Genomic DNA, 12525 nt, shown 5'->3' on the forward strand with positions numbered 1-12525 from the left:
GGCAATGCCTCGACCGGAGCCTTCGGGAACGGGGTAATTGGTGTCGGGGGTAGTGTACTCACGATTTGCCCCGGTGGGATCTCGTCATCGGAGTCCGAGTAGTCCTCGGCGGTGACGATCTCTAGGTCCGAATCTGGAGCTTCTGGAAGTTCCTGGTCATTATCGAAGATGTTGTCCGGCTCCGGTGCCTGTCGCTGCATCTCTTGCCTAGCAGCCCGTCAATTCCTTATGGTTTTCTTCGATCGAAACTGGGTGCAGGCCGGGCAGGTTTCTTCCCTATAGTCTGGAGGAATGCACTTGTTGCATACTGAATGCTTGTCAGTATGCGGGAACTTGGAGTGGCATTGTGGGCACCTTTTAAACGGGCTCCTTTCCATCGACAGCAGGCCCACGTGGCGCGAAAAGGCCCAACGGCCCGCGTCGACGACCGTTTCGAGATGGAAAGCTTTATCGAGTCAAGAGGTACCGAGCGAGAACAATACCGTCGAAGTCGAAGGCCTTTATAAAAGTTTTGTTTTGATTCCGAAGTTGGAGTGTAGGAATAACAGCCGAACCCAATGGCGGAAAAAAAACAATCTGAGGATGGAGAAGATGCCCATGCACACTGTACTCCAGGGGAGGAGTCATCTATCTCGTGATACTTCGAAGACTCTTCCAAGACAACAAAGTGCAATCATCCGAACCCAACACTAGGCGGCAATCTATGCACAGATATGAATTCAGCAGCCCACATGCCTCGAACAGTTGTGTACAAATCACACTCGCACAGAAAGCAGTAACACAAGCTACCCCTTACAGGGATACTGTCTTTACCGCTTCTCTTTCCTCTTCCCCTTTTCGCTTCCCTTGCCTCCACTGAGAGATGTGTGTCTTGACATTCAGCACATCTGGCTCACAAGGACACAGTACGTTCTGAAATACACATCAGAATACACTAAAAGAATGCAAGTTGAAAAGACACTAAATACCTGATGGCAGTGAAATGTCACACATCAGTACACTCAAAAGCCAAAAATGTCACACATCAGTAAAATAACAAGCATTTACAATGCAATAGGTCTCGCATTATTAAAGTCTGAGCTATTTGCATTGTAAATGACAATACCTTTTATTTATTTGTTTTTAAAACCTGCAATCGGTGCATAAACACGCACTTTGAACGTATAGTCTTTGCTTACGATGAGCAAGGCTGGCAGTAAAAGAGACTGCCAGCCTTGCTTCTCATAAGCATGGACTATAAGTACAAAGTGCTTGTTTACGAACCGATGCAAATGAATAAAAGGCATTGTCATTTACAATGCCAATAGCTCAAATTTTAATAATGCGAGACCTATTGCATTGTAAATGCTTGTTATATTTGCTCTTATTCTTGGAATTGTGTATTTTCATTTTGTTCCTTAAATAACGCAAAGCAGGTCTTGCAGTGGCAAACAAATAAAGACACTGTTTTGTAAATAAAAATATTTGTGAATAAAAAAAAAAGGACATTCCTCTTGCAAGAGTTCGTTATTAGCCATTCAAATTATTAGATTACCCTCTTTTGTCTCATCTTTTTCCTTTTTGCTCTTCTTTGCCGCATTGCCTCCTGCATGGCACCGATTTGCACCCCAGATAACTGTGTTTTGAATGCGTTTAGCTCTACTTTGTACACTTGCCGTTCTTTTTCTGCTGCTTCTTCATACGCCTGTGACACACAGAAAGAAAAACATAAATGAGAAGCTTGCTCAGCCGTTCAGCCCTACACACCTTTAAGATACATATATTTTCTTTTTTGTACAAACACTAGAAAATACTTACTACAATTTTCTGAAGTACACCAAATATGAAGCCTTTGTAATTGTATTGTATTAATGCAAGTTTGAAGCTACATATATATTTAAAAATATATATATTTTAGATTTATAAACAGTAGTAATCTTCATGTGGCACTCCGGAAGGATCTTTTTTTGTTGAATGTGCATTGATGAAAGTGATCAAGAAAAACTTTCTCTTTGTGGTTTTTAAAAGGAAGTGTATTCGTAAAGGGGAGCTCCAGTTAGCTTTGTCTACTAAAAAAGTCTTGGTTATGAGCCACAGCTATCAGGAAATCAATTAGTTAGATTGGCAGCAGTTCCTGGATAAAAGCTCTCTGAAACTCTTCTGAGCCCTCATTAGTGGCAGAAAGTTCTTGGTAAATTTGCACAGAAAACCATTTCATATACTTTTCAACTGGTGGTACCATAACAATTTCAATGAACCTCCTCACCTAAGCCTCCTGACCAAAAGATGCCCAACAGCCACTGCTGATCTATGCGGACCAACCGTCTTATAAGGTAGACTTTAAAAAAAAAGCTCAGTCAGAAACGCTGATCACATGTACCTCATCAGTTGAAATGGGATCAAGATCCACTGGACACACCAACAAACCAATTTATTCTATGCCAATCTATATGCTTTCCTGGGTCCTCGGGTCCCCTGAACTCTGAAATCTCCTGCTGAAAGCTCTGGCATTTCTTATTGCTTCCTGAAAACCTCTGTGACACCAGCACTAAATGCTCTCCTACCACCAACTTGAGCAACTCCCCTTGAGGACCCCCTCAGCAGGGGCAGGGAAGGCTGGACTTAGCAATTGTCAATACAGCAACATTTCATCATGACTGGGTTCCATTCTTGCACAATCCACAGAAGGGTTACCAGAACCACTGTTTCCTAACAGGAACTAGCATAAACCAGACTCACCAGCATTGCACACAAAGGCAAAACCACGTGGATTTGGATCGGTCCAATTTTGCTGAAAAACTTTCACACAATGCCTCCAGACCTGGTTCAAACTAAAATTCCTTTGAAAGTTGTGTGCTTAACAAGTTTGCAAAACGATGTAATTCGAAAGCCCCCACTCTGAATGCACATAAAAATAGTCTCTCCAACTTCGTCACTAAAATAACGAAGATTCCTGCAAGCGGCGCCGCTGTGCTTGTGACGAGCTCAGCTCGTCATGAGGCACAGTGGAGCTGCACTCATGACGAGCTGAGCTCGTCACAGCCACACCCGTTTTCGAACGTTCAGCACAGCGGGGTAATTATCCCCGCGTGCGAACGTTCCAACGGCCGTGACGAGCTCAGCTCGTCATGAGTGCAGCTCAACCGTGCCTCATGACGAGCTGAGCACATCACAAGCACTCAACGGGTTAAACAGTTCCCTCTCCTGGGTGATCCACCGACATTCACCAAGTATCTGTCCTCATTAAATGGTGGTATCTGATTCTATAACTACTTTGGGTACCTAACCAAAAATAGCGCTGCTGTTCCAGGTCGGAACAATTCTTAACCAGCAACATACATAACTCCTTTCTCACCTGTGACAAACTGATCTTTCCAGAGTACTTCTTCCATTTCCTTGATTACTGAGCATTACAAAATTTGAAAATAGCACATTTAAGGACTGAAACAAATGCTTGAATAGTCACAAACAACGACCCAATTATCATTTCCATTACCATCAATACAAAGCCCTGAAAACATTCCGAAAATCTCTACAGGCAACCCAAACTCTGTATACAATGGGAACGCCAGAAGGGGAAAAAACTGGAGTGGTTTCAATTGACAACAAAGGACAGACGAAGAGATTCAAAGCCAACCCTTTTAATACCTCAGAATCTCCAAGACCTGAGCAGTAATAAAAATATCACCCAAGTAAATAATAAACCTTGTACGCAATAAAGTAGCCACAAGAAGCAGCACCTTGGTAAAACACCTAAAGAAAGAAGAAAGGCCAAACTAGAGCCATGTGAACCTCCATAACTTCTGACTCAAACAAAATTGCAGAAAATCCTGATCGAGTCCCCAAATCGGAACCTTCAGATAGGCGGTTGTCAGGTATAATCTTGTGAACAAATTGTTTTTAAGAAGAACATTTCTGTAAAGTTGAATCTTGTAATGATGGTAGACCACCCAATTGTTTAATTCACATAGATTTATGACGAGACCTCTCCTCTTTCCCTTTTTTTTTTTTTTACCAAAAAGACATTACTTACAAAATCAATGGAGCAAACCACTATCTCCAGAATTGCTCCCTACAAACAACTCATTAACCTTTTTGTTTACTGTTTCTCTTTCTGAATGGAAGCTATTTCCCTTTGAATCTGTTTGACAATTGCCTGATCTATGAACTATCCTGAACACACCAACCGTCTCCTGTAACCAGAGAGCCAGAGTTTCCTCTTTCCATTTTCCATAGACAGGGGCTAGTATGCCGCCCAACCTTAATGTGATAGATAAAAGGGCTATTGAGATGCTTACCTGATGCTCTTTCGCAGGGTCTTTCTCTTTCCCACATATTTCTAGAAAATTCTGCCATTGGTTGGTACGCTCCAAAGCGATTCTCACAAACTGTTGGGAACTAGACCATGGAATTGTTCCAGGGGCCAATGTAACACTAGAGATTTGTTCTTGGCTGGGAAACCGGACACTGGTTCTATCAGTTCTAGTAACAAATCTGCTGCAAAAGACTTGTTTGTTGTACTTTTGCGACTTTTGTATGGAACAGAATGCTCCTACACATATCCCCGTCTCCTTTAAAAAGCCATCACTGAACAGAAAGCTTTGAGCTGAGGAACTTCCCTCGTGGTTGGCTAAATCTGCTATTTTGTGGTGAATCCTCAGGACAATGCTCTTTCTTCACTCTACTGATATAGCTGTGCACGCATTTCCAAACAAGCAAACAGCCCTCAGCACCCACTGGTATTGTTCTTCTGCATCGACAGTCTTATTGTTCAAGTACACATCTTATGCAGGGTCACAAATTTTTGTCAAGGGTCCATTGACATCCAATAGGAGTTGTTAATAGGATCTTAAACTATTGCCTAAGCCCTTACAAAGATATCAATCCATCTTCCCTATAAAAGCCATCACTATCATGAAAAGCTGGAGTAACAGAAGCCCTATTTGAAATAGAGGGCCTAAGGCTCTCAGACTAAACTCTGCTAAATGACCTCTTTTGTTATTTCCCTTCTCAGCTAATTGCCCAAATACTCTTCCACATGATGCAATGGTGATCACTCTGGTGACACAACAGGTTTAGTCAGCAGAAGGTCAAACATATTGTTGCCACAGGGGTGAACACTGTTACTCAAGAGTTTATCTACCTCTACATGAGTAGTGTTTTGGCTAGGCTGCATCTTCTGGTTCTGCCTCCAACTCGGATTAACAAGTCAAATGTATCTCTGTATCCTTCGACACTTCATCATCAATGAATATATGTTGATGCTTTTTTCCCAACTTTGAGTTTTATCACCACACAAGCCTTTACTTTGCTCATGCTGTGGGCCCACGGCACAATTATATTCCCCATTCTTAATTGTAGGGACAGCGATCTTTCGGTCTCCGTGTCCTTTAGCCATTTTGTTGGAAGGACTGAATCAACCTATATTTTCCTTTTTCTCTGCACTTTGTTATCCATCCGCTGCAGCCTGCGTGGTCACTGCCCAATGCCAAAATATTAGTCCTATACTGCCTGAAATACCCCAAAACGTCAAGTGTAGGCAAAAGACTTTCAAATGTCCTTTCTAATGGTGCCTTTAAATTCTAGGCCAGGATCGGGCGAGGATTATGCTGCATTTTCTTAATTCTATTTTTTCAGCAGCCATTTCAACCACAAATAACAAGACTTCCTTTACCATGAACCCTGGGAAAAAGTCAAAAATAACAAGTGACCAATCAGCACTTCAGGGACTCATTCATAGTCATTACTCCATCTTGATGTCCCCTCTTTCTTCATTGCTCCAGCAGCCAAGATAAGTGCCTCAGGACACTTACTTTGTTGAAATAGGGCCTTTGGTTTGCTTGCATTGGCTTGTTCTGCTTTGGTTTTTGCCTAATACTACGGTTTTCCTTCTAGTGGGTCTGCAGGAACACTTGCGCTCCTCTGCAGCCGCTTCAATCTTAATATGCACTTTAGCACTCAGGGCTCACGCAGTGTGCTTCTCTAACCACTGGAGGGCGTCGTGTTTCGCAATCTACATGGTCAGCGAGTCTCGACTCCTGACTGGCGTACTCCTCCCTCAGGACAAATGCTTCAAGCACTTACGACCCTTTTGGGGTCTGTATTATTGTAGCACTTTCTGTGCGGCTTCTGGTCAAGCTCCCGATTTCTTGCACGGTAGGACACCAGCCCAGGTGTCTCCAACCCCTTAGATACCATGTGGGTGAGTTGGTATCCTGAAGGGCTTCTCTGCACCATTAAAAAGGTCTGTGAGGGCTGCTGATAATTTTTGGGGGAGCCACCCACTTCAGTAATTTACCCTCTTATTGCCTGGTGACCCCAAAGCACCATACATATAAACTGGAAGAACCCCAATAAGTCTACTGCCTGAAATGAGTAAACTCAAAGAATCCGATATGGAGGAGGATAGCATAACCTACCTCCCAATTGATGATCATTTCTGTGAGGTGATAGAGGCTTCCATTCTGAAGGCACTTACAAAGGCGGTGGCACCTCTGGAGCAGAAACTACTGCACATGGCAGAACGCTGCTTTAAACCCCTGCCTTCAAGGGAAGAATTTTTAGGGATCACACTTCTGTAACCACAGGGGACGCCCAGACACCAAGCGCAAGAGGGAACATACCCCAGGCATCAATCTGGGTGGGTTTGCAAGGCTGAAAAGGGCCTTTATGGACCAGTCCCAGCCTTTGGCATTAACCCCTTTAACGCTGCTTGTGCCCTCTGGGCTCCAACCTGCGGAAGCTGGGCCCCTTCCTCCCACGCTTAGCCCCCCACCAGGGATGAACTATCTCTCAGGCTCCACAGCGGAGCATAACATGAGCTTCCCACCGTGGCGTCCCTCGCCCACCCCCAAACAGCCAAGAGTCGACGCACCAGTAGGCGATTCTCCTCGGGACAACTCCTCAGATATGCTTGACCCTGAGGAATTATTACACCCCCGGTCAGCGGAGTGGTCCCAGGCTGAAAAAGTCACAACCTGTGTTGAGAGGAAACCTCTAGACAAGGACGTTCATAACCGCCTTGGGGTTAGAGTGCCCCCGCCAGTATCTGGGCGTCAAGGTGGCACTGACCCCTGAAACAAATGTCCGTATGGCCACGTTTTTAGCCAAGTTCACAAGGGATCCAAAGAAGGGCATAGAAAGATCTTAGTGGGTTTGTCAAGACAAGCTCTTGGACCTTTCAGCCCTCCTGACGTGTAGCCTTGATATGGCGAAGAATACAAAAGAGTCTAGGGCCTTAATCTCCACCAAAGTACGATCCTGGTGGGCCCAGAGGGTCATTATCTTCTTGGGAAATGCAAACTCATCGATATAGAGCCCAAACTGGTGGGCCATGCCACCTTGGAAGCTGGCCCTATAGCGCAGGGCGGGCTATTTGGCGACTCACTCGTGAACTGGGTAAGTTTGTAGTTACATTTAACTCGCTTGAACACAACGTCCAGGCATCGATCATGGGGATATTCATGCCCCAGGTTTTGGCCGAGACTGGGGGCACTCAGCCGGCCGCTCTCAGCTCCTAGCAAAGGCTTCGATAATAAAAGAGGACAATACCAAGAACCTTCAGGCCAAGTGGGGTCCATTTTCAGTGGACCTCATCATCTTTCATCTGGATTGCCATCTTCCCAGGTCCTTCAGCTGGTGGCCGGATCCAGACACTGTAGCCACGGATCCTTTTCTTCAGAACTGGAATATGGAGAAAGGGTACGCTTTTCCCCCCGTTTGCAATGATAATGCTCGGCCAAGGTGCGGAGACAACAGGTGGAAATCGTGCTAGTGACCTAGATTTGGAGATCGCAAGTTTGGTATCTGGTTCTACTGGAACTTTCTTGGGATTTTCCAATCCCTCTACCCCTCTTTCTGGACCTCCTCCAAGATCCAGAGGGGAATCGCCAGCATCTAGTCCTAGAGGGGTCTCTACCACTTACGGAGTGGAGGATCACAGGGGACGCTGGAAAGTCCCAGGACTTTTGTGCCATGCTGCATCCCTCCTCTCAAAAGCATGGGCTGATAGTACCATCAAAAAATATATATCGGCATGGTCTTGATGGTTGGGCTGGTGTTGCCGACGACACCTGCATCCAGTGGGGACACAAGTGTCCCTATCTTGAGTTTTTTCACTTCCTTAGCCTCTGAAGGACTGGTGTAACGAACCATTACCATCTTCAGGTCAGCGGTATCGGCAGGCCATGCTCAGGTGGGTGTTCATACGGTGGGGGTACACCCTTAGGTGAGTAAACTCTTGTGAGGCATTCGGTTATCCCTTCCTCCAGTGCCTACATACTCTGCACTAAGTGATGTCAACAAGGTTCTGAACCTTTTCCTGTCCTGTCAATTCAATTAAGTACCTTTCAAGGAAAAGGATATTGACCAAACTAGCTACGCAGTTATGTTTAATTTCATGTAGACAAGTTTCAGATGTCAGATCACTGGAGATTACAGGTAGAGTATTCACCCCAGACAGAGTTACTTTCCACATTTCAATAAGAACAGAATGTAATTCCTGTTTGGTATCTTAGCCTTACTTTCCAGATTCCCCAAAGTTGTGTGTAGTATGATGCATTAAAAGCTATGAAGCAATGACTGCGGATATCCACTCCTATGGTGAACTGCAACTTTGGATTGCCCTCAAGAAACCGCATAGGACGGTCTCCACTTCTACCATCATTTGATCGATTAGATGTGCTATGCACAAAGCTGGCATTGATATCAAGGCGTTTAGTGCTAATTCTGTCAGACAGGCCATGACCTCAAAGGCATTCACTCTGGGGGCTCGACTGGAAGATCTCCTCAATGCAGCGGACTTTAGTTTTTAGATTCTTTGTTTAATAAGTTTTACTTTAAACCAGTTTCTAGCATTGCTGGTTGTGGATACGCTTTAAACTAGCATAATCCACGCCTCAGGTCCCGAAATAGAATAAAATATTTCCTAGCTATCATAATGGAAAGTTTCAAATCTCTTAAAGACACGGCGGAGAGGATTAGCCCACCCAACGTTACACATATATACTACCGCCCCAGGAAGAAGAGGGTGTTTTCATAAAGGTGGGTATACTGATGCATTCGATATGTGAGTTGTACGAGATTTCCTGCAAATGTTGACTTGTTGGTTGATAAGTAATGTTGTATGATGCTTATGTAAGGATGATGTAGATGCATAATATGTCTCTGAATTGACATGCATGGAGGCTACATCACATGTTGTCTATTTTCCCCAGGATCTGACGCAGCTAAACAGGACTAGGGACAGCATGGATCCGTGTCTGTCGCAGGAAGAAAGAGGAGGCAGTGATAGGGTGAAACTACTATGTTATTGTTTACTTTTTCCCAGGGCTCATGGAAAATGAAGTCTTGTTATTTGTCGTTAAAACGGCTGCTGTAAAAAATAAAAAAAAAGTGAAGTGCATACAGCATAATCCTTGCCTCCGTGTCCTTAATAGGATTAAACTTTCCGTTACGATAGCTAGCTAGGAAAACTTTCATTCTCCACAATTCAGGCCACTACTATATTGATAAAGGACTCTAGCAAATATGTCAAAATATTCTCTTTGTCCATCTTTGGCGATATCCATTCCTGAAAGAATCACCACATGTGGTTGAATTGCCTCAGGCGACAAAACTGACACCTTTGAAGAACCCACTATTAATACAACTCCAAAGTATTAACATGGCAACTTCAAAGTGAAGCTAATGCTTCCTAATTCACAAATGTGGCCCCGTACATTTCATACATTCAATACCTATGGTGGCCCTGATGCTCTATTATCTGTAGTACGTGCAGCCTCAGCACATCTTGCTTCAGTCCAAAGTCTCCGATTTTATAAGTTGGCTGGGAAGCTATCATGCTCCCAAGGAATCACTCTGCTCTTTCATAAGTCATTTGACCCAGTGAATGGAGAAAAGGAAGAAAATATATTTTCTCCATGTATATTCCTTAAAGTAAACAGTTAGGCTTTTTTTTAACAACCTATAAAGCCGGTTTAGCAGCAGATATGAGCACAAGCATACCGTTTTCTCTGAATCAGAAAGTTCTTTCCATGACTGTGCAATAGATTTTGTTCTATCCAGAAGTCGCATATCTGTTAAAAGAAAGGAAAATAACATGCATTGTTAAAAACAGCAATTTAAACAGCGGTCCCGCATTTCAAGAACAAATGTAATCTTCTGCTAAATCAAATATTTGTTGGTCACCAGCTTCTGATGATTTAAACTATTTGAAGAAATGTGCACAAAACAATGAGACTAGGTGCATAAGGTGCTAAACAACTTTTTCCATTTACATGCCAGAAGTGCAAGCAACTCCCAGTGTTGGCATTGTGCCCGTGACTAAACTGTACTGGTGCAAAAGACAGCACCATCTACAACAGAGATTCAGTGGAGGTAATTAATATTCTATTGCACAAATGCACAAATGGGTGAATCGGTCTCTTAGCAAGGTGGTGGCTACCAGTACTAGTCTTCCTCCTTTATCCTTGTTGGCTCACTAGGTCAGAGAAAGGATCACGTGGAAATCCGAGCAATGTGGTAAAAGAAACCTTAGAATCATAAGGCACAGGGCACACAGATTAAAACCTGCCTCTCCGCAGTCTTCCACTGGCTAGCTAAAGCTCAACTCAAATGCAATGAGGAAAACACAGCAATCCTCTTCTTTGGGATATTCCCATCAAACTTCTGGCTAACTATTTGGCCAGACGATGCCTTCCATCCAGGCCCTCAGAAGGACTTGGTAAAAACCTGGGAATAAACTCTGACAATAGACTATTTTTCGGTCCTCAAGTCAAAAGGATGGTAGGTACATTATTTGGAGTGATGAGGTCCCTTAAGAAATTTCTGCCCCTGCTTTCATTTTCAGCAAGGAAAACAGACAGCAGGCATTAGTTACATCTTTCCAAGTGATTAGTTACATCTTTGCAATGGCCGTATTTCTCTTGTTTTGTATGAGTGAAATGTAAAACTATAACGTCCCTGAAACCTATGTTTTTTAAAGTGAATTTCTAAGTTTTAAAAAAAACGAATTTCTAACTATGCCTACATAGGTAGGACATGTGCAGAAAGAGGAGGAAAGGTGCACAAAGAACCAAGGGATGTGCAGAAAGAACCAACAGAGGTGCAGAAAGAGGCCTACTTTGACTGTACCTTACAACACACTCAAAGTAGCCTAATCACTAATCCGTCTCCCAAGATGTCTTAAACCTCACTTTTCTCTTGAAGGGTCAATATTCACCGACTGCTCAGAATGTTAGGCCTACAAAATATAAGACAGCAATCCTAAGCATATCACTGTTGTAAGTCTGACCAAGTTTGTGAAGGTATGCATGCATGAGTGTGCTTTTACCTACTGACACGGCACATAAAAATAAACATACAAATACTTGAATACCTATGTTTCAAACACCATACTCTGTAAATTTGTGTACAAAGATGTAGAAGCAGAGCAGTGCAGAAAAAAGTAACCGATATGCAGAAAGAGGCAAGAGGGGTGCAGAAAGTGACAAGAGGGGTACAGAAAGAGGCAAAAGGGCTGCAGAGGAAAGAGAATTGCAGAAAAAGGGAAGAGGTGTGCAGAAAGACGCAAGAGCAGTGCAGAAAGAAGCAAAAGGGGTGCAGAAAGAAGCAAGAGCAGTGCAGAAAGAAGCAAAAGGGATGCAGAAAGAGGCAAAAGCAGTGCGGGAAGAACCGGGAGATGTGCCGAATGAGGCAAGAGAGGTGCCGAATGAGGTAAAAGAGGTGCCGAATGAGGCAAGAGAGGTTGCAGAAAGAGGCAAGAGAGGTTGCAGAAAGAGGCAAGAGAGGTTGCAGAAAGAGGCAAGAGAGGTTGCAGAAAGAGGCAAGAGAGGTTGCAGAAAGAGGCAAGAGAGGTTGCAGAAAGAGGCAAGAGAGGTTGCAGAAAGAGGCAAGAGAGGTGCAGAAAGAGGCAAGAGAGGTGCAGAAAGAGGCAAGAGAGGTGCAGAAAGAGGCAAGAGAGGTGCAGAAAGAGGCAAGAGAGGTGCAGAAAGAGGCAAGAGAGGTGCAGAAAGAGGCAAGAGAAGTGCAGAAGGAGGTAGGAGAAGTGCAGAAGGAGGCAGTAGAAGTGCAGAAGGAGGCAGTAGAAGTGCAGAAGGAGGCAGGAGAAGTGCAGAAGGAGGCAGGAGAAGTGCAGAAGGAGGCAGGAGAAGTGCAGAAAGGGGCAGGAGGTGCAGAAAGAGGCACGAACTACAGAAAGAGGCAAAAAGGGTGCATGAAGAGGCAAGAAAACAGGGAAACATTAAAGAGGTGCCGCATAAAAGCAAAAAAAGTAGAGAATGAGGCAGGAGAGGTGCAGAAAGGCAGGAGAGGCGCTGAGAGGCAAGAGGGGTGCAGAAAGAGGCAAGAAGGGTGCAGAAAGAGGCAAGATGGGTGCAGAAAGAGGCAAGAAGGGTGCAGAAAGAAGCAACAGAGGTGCTGCAAGAGGGGTACAGTAACAGACATGAAAGGTGCAGAAAGAGGGCACAGGGGTGCAGAAAGAAGCAAGAGCAGTGCAGAAAGAACCAACAGAGGTGCAAAAAGAGGTAGGAGAGGTGCACAAAGAGG

At 44.2% G+C, this 12525-nt stretch overlaps 1 protein-coding gene across 1 annotated transcript in view; it reads right to left on the reverse strand.

The window, feature by feature from the left end:
• The window catches only part of TFAM (transcription factor A, mitochondrial), a 270156-nt gene that overhangs the window by 142458 nt on the left and 115173 nt on the right, over positions 1 to 12525 (reverse strand). The window contains exons 3-4 of the mRNA XM_086922455.1: positions 9985 to 10055; positions 1535 to 1684 (exon numbers count right to left, since the gene is read on the reverse strand). Coding sequence (XP_086778581.1) covers positions 1535 to 1684; positions 9985 to 10055 — 221 coding nt within the window. The remainder of the gene's footprint in view (positions 1 to 1534; positions 1685 to 9984; positions 10056 to 12525) is intronic.

Source organism: Lissotriton vulgaris, chromosome 5, assembly GCF_964263255.1.
Source record: "Lissotriton vulgaris chromosome 5, aLisVul1.2, whole genome shotgun sequence".
NCBI classification, from domain to species: Eukaryota; Metazoa; Chordata; class Amphibia; order Caudata; family Salamandridae; genus Lissotriton; species Lissotriton vulgaris.